Source organism: Moschus berezovskii, chromosome 23, assembly GCF_049115385.1.
Source record: "Moschus berezovskii isolate FMDL1 chromosome 23, NW_MosBer_1.0, whole genome shotgun sequence".
Taxonomy (NCBI): Eukaryota; Metazoa; Chordata; class Mammalia; order Artiodactyla; family Moschidae; genus Moschus; species Moschus berezovskii.
Window position 1 is genome coordinate 60,070,251 of NC_142482.1, and position 12,121 is coordinate 60,082,371.

A 12,121-nucleotide genomic window follows, 5' to 3' on the forward strand; every position below is an offset into this window, starting at 1 on the left:
GCCTTTCCTCTGCCCGACTCACCCCACTCGGTATGACACTGTCTAGTCACAGGGCGCCTTTCCTCTGCCCGACTCACCCCACTCAGTATGACACTGTCTAGTCACAGGGCGCCTTTCCTCTGCCCGACTCACCCCACTCGGTATGACACTGTCTAGTCACAGGGCGCCTTTCCTCTGCCCGACTCACCCCACTCGGTATGACACTGTCTAGTCACAGGGCGCCTTTCCTCTGCCCGACTCACCCCACTCGGTATGACACTGTCTAGTCACAGGGCGCCTTTCCTCTGCCCGACTCACCCCACTCGGTATGACACTGTCTAGTCACAGGGCGCCTTTCCTCTGCCCGACTCACCCCACTCGGAATGACACTGTCTAGTCACAGGGCGCCTTTCCTCTGCCCGACTCACCCCACTCGGTATGACACTGTCTAGTCACAGGGCGCCTTTCCTCTGCCCGACTCACCCCACTCGGTATGACACTCTCTAGTCACAGGGCGCCTTTCCTCTGCCCGACTCACCCCACTCGGTATGACACTCTCTAGTCACAGGGCGCCTTTCCTCTGCCCGACTCACCCCACTCAGTATGACACTCTCTAGTCACAGGGCGCCTTTCCTCTGCCCGACTCACCCCACTCGGTATGACACTCTCTCGTCACAGGGCGCCTTTCCTCTGCCCGACTCACCCCACTCAGTATGACACTCTCTAGTCACAGGGCGCCTTTCCTCTGCCCGACTCACCCCACTCGGAATGACACTCTCTCGTCACAGGGCGCCTTTCCTCTGCCCGACTCACCCCACTCGGTATGACACTCTCTAGTCACAGGGCGCCTTTCCTCTGCCCGACTCACCCCACTCGGTATGACACTCTCTAGTCACAGGGCGCCTTTCCTCTGCCCGACTCACCCCACTCGGTATGACACTCTCTAGTCACAGGGCGCCTTTCCTCTGCCCGACTCACCCCACTCAGTATGACACTCTCTAGTCACAGGGCGCCTTTCCTCTGCCCGACTCACCCCACTCAGTATGACACTCTCTAGTCACAGGGCGCCTTTCCTCTGCCCGACTCACCCCACTCAGTATGACACTCTCTCGTCACAGGGCGCCTTTCCTCTGCCCGACTCACCCCACTCAGTATGACACTCTCTCGTCACAGGGCGCCTTTCCTCTGCCCGACTCACCCCACTCAGTATGACACTCTCTAGTCACAGGGCGCCTTTCCTCTGCCCGACTCACCCCACTCAGTATGACACTCTCTAGTCACAGGGCGCCTTTCCTCTGCCCGACTCACCCCACTCGGAATGACACTGTCTAGTCACAGGGCGCCTTTCCTCTGCCCGACTCACCCCACTCGGTATGACACTGTCTAGTCACAGGGCGCCTTTCCTCTGCCCGACTCACCCCACTCGGTATGACACTGTCTAGTCACAGGGCGCCTTTCCTCTGCCCGACTCACCCCACTCGGTATGACACTGTCTAGTCACAGGGCGCCTTTCCTCTGCCCGACTCACCCCACTCAGTATGACACTCTCTAGTCACAGGGCGCCTTTCCTCTGCCCGACTCACCCCACTCAGTATGACACTCTCTCGTCACAGGGCGCCTTTCCTCTGCCCGACTCACCCCACTCAGTATGACACTCTCTAGTCACAGGGCGCCTTTCCTCTGCCCGACTCACCCCACTCAGTATGACACTCTCTCGTCACAGGGCGCCTTTCCTCTGCCCGACTCACCCCACTCAGTATGACACTCTCTAGTCACAGGGCGCCTTTCCTCTGCCCGACTCACCCCACTCAGTATGACACTCTCTAGTCACAGGGCGCCTTTCCTCTGCCCGACTCACCCCACTCAGTATGACACTCTCTAGTCACAGGGCGCCTTTCCTCTGCCCGACTCACCCCACTCAGTATGACACTGTCTAGTCACAGGGCGCCTTTCCTCTGCCCGACTCACCCCACTCGGTATGACACTGTCTAGTCACAGGGCGCCTTTCCTCTGCCCGACTCACCCCACTCGGTATGACACTGTCTAGTCACAGGGCGCCTTTCCTCTGCCCGACTCACCCCACTCGGTATGACACTCTCTAGTCACAGGGCGCCTTTCCTCTGCCCGACTCACCCCACTCGGTATGACAGTCTCTAGTCACAGGGAGCCTTTCCTCTGCCCGACTCACCCCACTCAGTATGACAGTCTCTAGTCACAGGGCGCCTTTCCTCTGCCCGACTCACCCCACTCAGTATGACACTGTCTAGTCACAGGGCGCCTTTCCTCTGCCCGACTCACCCCACTCAGTATGACACTCTCTAGTCACAGGGCGCCTTTCCTCTGCCCGACTCACCCCACTCAGTATGACACTCTCTAGTCACAGGGCGCCTTTCCTCTGCCCGACTCACCCCACTCAGTATGACACTCTCTCGTCACAGGGCGCCTTTCCTCTGCCCGACTCACCCCACTCAGTATGACACTCTCTAGTCACAGGGCGCCTTTCCTCTGCCCGACTCACCCCACTCGGTATGACACTGTCTAGTCACAGGGCGCCTTTCCTCTGCCCGACTCACCCCACTCAGTATGACACTCTCTAGTCACAGGGCGCCTTTCCTCTGCCCGACTCACCCCACTCAGTATGACAGTCTCTAGGCCCGTCCATTCCTATTCATTTTCCTAATGACGTATTTCAAACAGTAAATGTTTTAAATCTTGAAAAAGCCCAGCGTATCAGTTTTTTCTTTGCTAGCTCTTTCTGTGACCTCTCTAGGAAGTCACTGCCTACCCAATGTCACAAGAACAATCCCTTACGTTTCCTTCTTTAAGCTCAATGACAAGTTTTTGCCTTTTATATTTAGGCCTATGTTCCATCTTGAATTCATTTTTGTGTGAAGTGTCGAATTGGGCTTGAGATGATTTTCTTTTTAAATAATGTCTTTAAGTTTTTTTTTGAAAATTATTTTTTGGCTGCAGCATGCAGGATTCTAGTTCCTTGACCAGGAATCGAACCTGCAGTGGAAGTGTGGATTCTCAACCACTGGAGCTCCAGGGAAGTCCCCCTTTCTCTTTTTTCTTTTTTTTATCATGGAGAACCAGTTGCTCTCGCAATACCTGTTGAAAAGACTTTCCTTTTTCCATTGACTTGCTTGTCATCCTAGTTGTTTCTTATTAAGCAAAGATGACTTCAAACGAGCCACTCAGTAGACAGAAGCCATTAAAAACACATTTCAAAATGTGCTCTGTAACAGTGCCAGGCTCACATGCCTGCCCATGAAAGCCCTTCCTGTCTGGGAGAAAAAGGCGATGACCCAGCTGAGCCCTGGCCCTGGGTGCCCGTCCTGCCCACGGACGCCAGCAACCCGGGGTACAGCTGGGACCTGGCTGGACGTGTGGCTTTAGAGCGGAGCCTGCTGATTACACCGATCCCCTTCTCTGATGAATCCTTGTGGTTTAGCCAGGTTCACGCGCCCTCCTTGCGGCCTCCTGTCTGGCTCAGTGTGACCTGGTCACCCCGCGTCCTTTGGAAGCACATACACACCAAGCCCTCTTTAAGGCTCGTGTCCAAACAGACAACAGGAGCAAATGCTGGCTTGCACTTGAGCAGCGGAGACCGTGGAGGGCGCACCCCTCATCCTAGGCCTGAGGCTGCAGAGGGCAAGGCGTGGCCACTGCGTTCTCATCCGCTGTCTGGTGTTGACAGACACAGGGCCTGGCGGGAAGACCGCGGGCTTTGGTCTTACAGAGGGGGGCCTGGAGTTCCAGCTCTGCTCCCCGCCGCCCGGAGGACCCTGGGCCTGTCCCTGGCCTCGTGGTCTCAGCTCCCTGGGTGACGCACCATGGTCCCTGCTCTGCGAAGGAGGGGCGGGCCCCCCAGGGGGTGTGGCCATGGCACTGGCAGGTCAGCACGCTGCACGAAGTCATCTGTCCCCAAGGTGCAGATGACGGTCATCTCAGGGATTACCTTTTCTTTCTTCTTTTTCCTTCCTCACAATTCTCCTTTTTCACTCCCATGAAGAAGTCAGCAGCTGGGCGTCCCCCCGTGCCCCTGGTGGGCAGGCCCACCTTTGGCAGGAGCGCTGACACCCTGAGCAGACTGAGGGGATCGCACAAGCTCCCGGGGCTGAGGTCTCGTGGAAACGGGAGCAGAAGGGACCTGGCACCCCATTTTGCTGCAAGTTCTGAATCTGGGGGCAGCAGGCTTGGCTGAGGCCTCCCCCTGCCTGGCGTGTTCCTGGTTAAGGCCCCTCAAAAGAGGGATGACTATGAGATTTGAGAGGAACCTTCAGGAAGCCCTCTGTAAGACCCGCCCGACTCCCTGTCGCCTCAAATGTCAGCCCTCCATGCCCCCGCGCAGTGCCTGGCTGCAGACATCTCTGAGCTCTGGTGGTTAGCCAATGAGCAGCGCCATGTTTTCTGAGCGTTACCCCCTCAGCTGGTTTGGGGGGAGCATTTCCATGAATGCCTAAGTGGTTTAGGGGCTCAAAGGGGTCCCAGGCCGGGTCAGGAATGTCTGCAAGCAAAGGCCCCGGAGGAAAGATCAGCAGCCCCGCAGGGCACTGTGCGCGTCCGCTCCAGGTCCCCGCCCGTGTGTGGCCTGCACTGGATTCCCCTGAAAGTCACGGGAGGTGCCCCCGGACAACAGGGCAAAATGACACTGGGCTGTGCCTCCCGCTGGAGCACCTGCCCGCCCCACCGCCAGCCGCAAACGGGCGCGCTCATCAGATATTTATCAGCCTCCAGCATCACGCCGGGGAGGGAATCTGATTAGGAAAACTGGTCAGGAGTGGGGCAGGCAGACTACAGAAGTGCGTGGAAACGGGGAGATGCCAAAGCGCCACAGTCCCCATAAAGGTTGTCTTGGAAGCAGAGGCTGCCGGTCAGAAAACAAAAGCTCCCGGGCTTCCAGGACGGGTCCCACCAGGTCAGGGCCTCCCAGCCCTCCGGCTTCTCCCTGGGGACAGGAGGCAACTCCACCCAGGCCCTGGGGCCAGAGGCTGGGCTCGAAGCTCTGTGAAAAGGAAAGACAATCCTGTCCTCTCCCTCCGCCTGCCTCCGAGGAGCTCCTGCCCTTTGCGGGAGAGAAGGAGGGAGATGGGCTGGGAGCCGATGCAGGAAAGCTTCCGGGCTCTGCAGTCTGTCCGTCGGTTTGGCTTCACTCACTCCGGGGTGGGAAGAGCCTGTCAGGCAAGAAATCATGTCTGGTGTTTACACTTTAGCGGACGCCAGGGACCGATTAAGCACCCGCGCGCCCACGGGCAAAGCATTTCTAAAAGGAGTGGAAGGGCACTCTCGCCTTTCTGTGCCTCCCCCGCTTCTCCCAAATAAAAGACAAACGTGCACAGGTTCTGAGAGCAATGCTTTATTTTCCGAGAGTCCTGGAACCGACCCGTTTATCGCAGGACGACGATGCCTCAGTCCACAGACGGATCCTCCTCTCCTTCACTCAGACACCCTGGAGCGCCTGGGAAGCACCACACCCAGGAAGCGGGGCCTCAAAACCTGCCCTCGACGCCCAGCTGCCGCACGGCCGCCTCCTGCACGGCCTGGTGGATGCCCCCGACCTCTCTCTGCGACAGCGTGCGCTCCATGTGGCGGTAGGTGATGCGGTAGCAGTGGCTGGTCCTGTGGGTCCTGGAGGCCGGGAGAGAAAGGTGGTGAGCGCGGACCAGTGTGTGAGCGCGGCCGGTGTGAGTGTGTGAGCGCGGGCAGATGTGAGTGTGTGAGTGCAGGCAGGTGTGAGTGTGTAAGTGCAGGCAGGTGTGTGAGCACAGGCAGGTGTGAGTGTGGGCAGGTGTAAATGTGTGAGTGTGGACAGGTGAGTGTGTGAGCGTGGGGAGGTGTGAGTGTGTGAGCTTGGGCAGGTGTGTGAGTGTGGGCAGGTGTGAGTGTGGGAGCGCAGGCAGGTGTGAGTGTGTGAGTGTGGGCAGGTGTGAGTGTGTGAGTGTGGACAGGTGTGAGTGTGTGAGTGTGGGCAGGTGTGAGTGTGGGAGCGTGGGCAGGTATGAGTGTGAGTGTGGACAGGTGTGAGTGTGTGAGCGTGGGGAGGTGTGAGTGTGTGAGCTTGGGCAGGTGTGTGAGTGTGGGCAGGTGTGAGTGTGTGAGTGTGGACAGGTGTGAGAGTGTGGACAGGTGTGAGTGTGTGAGTGTGGGCAGGTGTGAGTGTGGGAGCGTGGGCAGGTATGAGTGTGAGTGTGGACAGGTGTGAGTGTGTGAGCGTGGGGAGGTGTGAGTGTGTGAGCTTGGGCAGGTGTGTGAGCGTGGGCAGGTATGAGTGTGAGTGTGGGCAGGTGTGAGTGTGTGAGCTTGGGCAGGTGTGTGAGCATGGGCAGGTATGAGTGTGAGTGTGGGCAGGTGTGAGTGTGGGAGCGTGGGCAGGTATGAGTGTGAGTGTGGCAGGTGTGAGTGTGGACAGGTGTGAATGTGTGAGTGCAGGCAGGTGTGAGTGTGTGAGTGTGGGCAGGTGTGAGTGTGTGAGTGTGGACAGGTGTGAGTGTGTCAGCGTGGGGAGGTGTGAGTGTGTGAGCTTGGGCAGGTGTGTGAGCATGGGCAGGTATGAGTGTGAGTGTGGGCAGGTGTGAGTGTGGACAGGTGTGAGTGTGTGAGTGCAGGCAGGTGTGAGTGTGTGAGTGCAGGCATGTGTGAGTGTGTGAGTGTGGGCAGGTGTGATTGTGAGTGCAGGCAGGTGTGAGTGTGTGAACGTGGGCAGGTGTGTGAGTGTGGACAGGTGTGTGTGTGAGCGCGGGCAGGTGTGAGTGTGTGAGTGCAGGCAGGTGTGTGTGAGTGCAGGCAGGTGTGTGAGTGTGTGAGTGCAGGCAGGTGTGAGTGTGTGAGTGCGGGCACGTGTGTGAGTGTGGACAGGTGTGAGTGTGGGCAGGCGTGCCACCTGAGGGAGCAGCAGGCTTTCCTGGAGAATGAGTCAGAGCTGGTGGGGCCGGGGTTCCCCGGGGGACTCTGACCAGCAGAGCAGGTTAGGAACCTGCGGGCCATGGGCAGCACACAGCCGATGGTGTCCTCCCCGTGTTGTACAGACAAGTCACCGATCCCTGCCTGCACCAGGCGGCTGCAGGACACCGCGAGGCGGATCGCGAGAGCACGTCTGCAGCGCAGCAGTTGCCGACCCTCGAGTGCCCAACACCTCAGCAGGGAGGCCTGGGCACCAGCTGGCAAGCCTGGGCTTCCCTCCCCTCCCAGGACACCTCTCTCTCCTGAAGCTAAGCCACCAAATCCCTCCTCTTAAGCCCTGGCTGGGCCAGCCCTGCCATCCCCACTGCAGGTGACAAAGCTGGAGTGACGAGTGGCCCTGGGCAGGGCCCGGGGACGTCAGCCCGGCACCACGTCCCACATGCCCTCAGCCCAGACCCTTGAGCCAAGGGCCTCTGGTGGGGTGGCCACTCCACCCCCGGCTGGTGGGGACATCAAATCATGCAGCCGCTGAGTAAAGAGCCAGAGGAACCTCCAAGGGTCACACATCGATGGTCCTTCAAACGCTGAAATGCACTGTCAGCCTACGGTCCAGTGACTCCTCCCTGGGTACATGCTCAAGAGAAACGAAAGCATGTGTCCACACACGAACTTGCGTGTGAATGTTCAGAGCAGCATCAGTCACGCCAGCCCCAAAGTGGAAACGACCCAAGGGCCCTTCATCTGGTGGGTAAACACTCTACCCCCGCGTGGAGTATTACTCAGCCATGAAGAGAGAGAATGTTCTAGCGCTACGAGCCAGACGAACCTGAACACACTGTGCTTTAGTGAAAGACGCCGGGCACGAAGGTCACACGTTATACTATTCCATCTAATGAAATGTCCAGAACAGGCAAGTCCACACGGACGGAAAGCAGATTCCTGACAGCCCCGGGCTCGGGGGTGCAGCTGGGCAATGGAGTGACCACTAAGGGGGTCTGGGTATCTGCTGAGGGTAATGGAATGTCTGGAGTGAGATGGTGGTGACGATTATAAAAACTGCTAAGCTGAACCAGAGAAGGCAATGGCACCCCACCCCAGTACTCTTGCCTGGAGAATCCCATGGATGGAGGAGCCTGGTGGGCTGCAGTCCATGGGATCGCTAAGAGTCAGACACGACTGAGCGACTTCACTTTCACTTTTCACTTTCATGCATTGGAGAAGGAGATGGCAACCCACTCCAGTATTCTTGCCTGGAGAATCCCAGGGACAGAGGAGCCTGTTGGGCTGCCATCTATGGGGTCGCACAGAGTCGGACACGACTGACGCAACTTAGCAGCAGCAGCAACTAAGCTGAACACTTTAAATGGGTGTACGATGTCTGAATCACGTCTTAATAAAGCTGTTCTACCAGAAGCAGAGACTCACCCTGTGGGCCGTGGGCGGACCGGTGCCGATGCTGTGCGCTCCTGGCGGGCTGCACACTCTGCTCTTCTGGTGCCCAGAGTAGTGTCTGGCATACAGCAGGCACTGCATAAAAGCTGCTGAATGAACGCCCGTACAATCACCGGACCCTGGGTCTGCCGTCTGCGTTCAGGCTTCGTGGGGGGCGGGCCAGCCTCGCCCTGCCTGCTCGGTCTCCCTGCCCGAGTTCTTCTCCTCCCTCCTCCCACCCCTGCCTCTAACGGTGATGCTGTCAGCATCCCGAGGGGATGGCAGAGGGGAGGGAGGGTCAACACGGGGCGCCCCAAGCTCTCAGCCCACAGGAGCCTCATCTCCACTGTGCTTCCAGGTTCCTGGAGCACAAAAGCCTTTGCGGAGCCCTCGGGGGACCACAGGCCACAGTACCTGAGGCAGAGGCTGTGTGCGGGCTGCAGGAGGCTCCCGGGCAGGCCTCGCAGTGGGGCTGGAGGGGCAAGGCCCGAACTGCCCGGGTCCCCAAGCAGCCGCGTCCCTGCAGAGGTGGAGCCCAGCTGAGCCCCGCTGGACAGCCTCTCATGGCCGCTGGGGGCTCCTGGGTCCAGGGATCTGAGACACGGGGGGGTTCTAGGGGAGGGTCAGTTAGTTAAGGAGGAGAAAAATGGCAGAGAAACTGCGGGCTGCAAACATTTACTAAAATAGGCATGGCGACGGGACCTGGGCCAAGGCTGTCAGCAGATGGGGCGCCAGCGAGGTCAGAGGACAGTCTCCTGCAGGGAGGTGGGTCTCTGAGGCCTGTGTGGGGCCTGTCTTCCTCCTCCCTCCCCGACCACACAGGCCCCGCAAGCCCGGAGGCCTCGAGCCGGCACCTCGTTTCCAGGCTACGACACACGTCCTGACTCCCAGCTTCTCCTCCATCGACGGGGCAACAGTGGACTCTGACGACCTATCCCGACCGGGCAGAAGGCGCCGGGACCTGGAAACCCTCAAGATTCATGAGCGCAAGGTGGAGGTGTCCTCAGGACACTGTCACTGCATTTTTCCAGGGCTCACGCAGCCTGTCTCAACTGGAATGCACCCACCAGGCTGAGATTCCCCCCAAAGGCAAGTGGGGAGAGTCTCACCTCCTTGCTCCTGAGTGCCTCCAACAAGGCCCCTGTACGGGTTCTTGGGCTTCAAACAGCTTTTATAAAGCACTGTGAGGAGCTGGCTGTAATGAATCATGAACATATGGGTTAATTTTAAAAATTGAAAGAAGCAGTATTTGGCAAAATAGTTGGCGATAATCCAGTAGATTCAACTGAAAACCAACCAGGTTTGCCTTTTCCTAGCGTCACTGCTGAGACAGAGAAAGGAGTGCCTTTTGTCTGTTTCCCAGAGACTTGCATTCGGAGCTTTCAGACGGCGGACGCACCTGGTCCTCCTCTCACTGGCAGGGAGACCTGGGCCTTGTCTGAGTGCAGGACGGAATCTCCCACCCCCGAGGAGTGGTCCAGCCTCGAAGACCACGGAGCTGAAGGGCCTGCACGGCTCGGCGTGGAGCAGTTGAGAAGATGGAGTCCCCAGACAGGGAGGGACGCCTGGAAGGGCCAGCCCCAAAGGTCTGGGTAGGGCCTCTCTGATTCTTCTACATCCTCTTAACGTGGCCTCTTTCAGCCCCAAAGCTTTTCCTAATCTTTCACCCGCCATGGCTCCCCATCAGAGAAACAGAGCAGCAGACACGGATGCAGAGCCTCTTACACACCGGGCGCCGTGCTCAGCCCTTTACATCCACGTCAGCATCACGGCCCCCACGGCCCCACTGGGGAGACCACACCACTGTCCCGACACACAAACAAGGAGGCAGAGAGGGCACAAGTCGCTGGGCCACATCCACACAGTGAGTCAGGGCTGGACGCGAAGCCAGGCAAGGATGCACAACAGGGCAGTGTCTCCTCAACAAGTTAAACAGAACTACCGTGGGACCAAGTACCCAGAACTACCATGGGAGCCGGGTACACAGAGCTACCGTGTGACCCGGGTACACAGAATTACCGTGTGAGCTGGGTACACGGAATTACCAGGTGAGCTGAGTACACAGAGCTGCCATGTGACCCTGGTACCCAGAGCTACCGTGTGAGCTGGGTACACAGAATTACCATGTGAGCTGGGTACACAGAGGTGCCACGTGTACCCCACTCCTGGGTGCACACCCCGGAGAACAGAGGCTCCCAGAGACATACCAGTGGCTCCCAGAGGAGAGGAGGTGGGGAGGGCAAGGCAGAGAAGGGGGATGGAAGGAGTAGACTGCTGGACATAAACAAGCGGGGAGGCTGGAACCTCTGGTACAGGGGAAACAGCCAATATTTTATAATCACTTTGTATGAAGCACGATCTACCAGAAACACTGAACTGCTGTGATGCACCCCTGAAACTAATATCATGTTGTAAATCAACAATCCGTCAGTGGAAAGAAGGCGCCGTGAAGCTCACCGCTGCTCTCCAGGGGACGGTGTGCTGTCCAGGTGGACTCTGAGGAACAGGGTCACCAGGCTTCCCTGGACAGGAAGGACGGTGGGGCAGACCACCTCCATCACCCACCGCGGGGGGGACCCAGCCGCCCACACAGGCTCCAGACTGGAGGTCAAGTCCTTCCGGGATGCAGATGACAGACGAAACGTCTGCCTGTCCGTCGGGGAGGAGGGCAGCTCCTTCACATTCTCGGTGGTGCGCTGGGCGCTGCCCAGAACAGGTCAGCGCACACACGGGGCCCACGGACACCTCCACCTGCAGGGCTGCTCCCACAGTAAGAGGCAGTGTGACCCCAGACTCACTCCTGGCTCAAGTGACGCCGAAGCCCAGCCTGACAGCCACACAGCAGACCCCTCGCCCCACTGGGAGGCTCAGGAGAGGGAACGGTGCGGTGGGAACGGGATCAGGGAGGAGACGGGGCATGAGGCAGAGAGAACCCGGACCTGCAGCTGGAGCCCTGCCTCCGCTCCCTCCCCCCACCCTCTGCGGTCCATGGGATGCGGTGTGACAGTGACACGTGCCTCCTGGGCTGGTCTGCTAGTGTGGGACCCACAAACGCTGAGGAGACCCTGATGGCCCCGGGCAGTCTGCCCCACCCCTGACTCGTGCTGATGGGGAAAGAAGGGCTGACAGGGAGGGGATGGGGCATGATCGCCCCGGGGGCCCAGCTGGAAAGACTGGTGAGGAGTGGGCTGGGAGTCAGGGAGAGACAAGAATTACCGCTTAGGACTGGACACGATTTAAACAAGTGCTCTGCTTGGATTGATCCTTTGATCATTATGTAGTTTCCTTCTTTGTCTCGTTTCACAGCCTTTGTTTTAAAGTCTATTTTATCTGATATGAGTATTGCTACTCCTGCTTTCTTTTGGTCTCTATTTGCATGGACTATCTTTTTCCAGCCCTTCACTTTCAGTCTGTATGCGTCCCTCGTTTTGAGGTGGGTCTCTTGTAGACAACATATATGGGGGTTTTGTTTTTGTATCCATTCAGCCAGCCTTTGTCTTTTGGTTGGGGCATTCAACCCATTTACGTTTAAGGTAATTATTGAAAAGTAGGATCCCGTAGCCATTTTCTTTATTGCTTTGGGTTCAAGTTTATACACTCTTTCTGTGATTCCTGTCTATAGAAGATCCTTTAGCATTTGTTGGAGAGCTGGTTTGGTGATGCTGAATTCCCTCAGCTTTTGCTTGTCTGTAAAGCTTTTGATTTCTCCTTCATATTTAAATGAGATCCTTGCTGGGTATAGTAATCTGGGCTGTAGGTTATTTTCTTTCATCACTTTAAGTATATCTTGCCACTCCCTTCTGGCCTG

At 57.8% G+C, this 12,121-nt stretch overlaps 1 protein-coding gene across 3 annotated transcripts in view; it reads right to left on the bottom strand.

Annotated features, from left to right (window-relative positions):
• Positions 1 to 5,305: 5,305 nt before the first annotated feature.
• Positions 5,306 to 12,121, bottom strand: part of FARS2 (phenylalanyl-tRNA synthetase 2, mitochondrial) — a 299,111-nt gene continuing 292,295 nt past the window's right edge. Inside the window, exon 7 of one of the 3 annotated variants that reach the window (XM_088831282.1) lies at positions 5,306 to 5,610. In XM_088831282.1, coding sequence (XP_088687408.1) covers positions 5,419 to 5,610 — 192 coding nt within the window. In that variant the 3' untranslated portion in view covers positions 5,306 to 5,418. The remainder of the gene's footprint in view (positions 5,611 to 12,121) is intronic. The other 2 variants (XM_055406119.2, XM_088831280.1) reach the window with 2 other exon arrangements.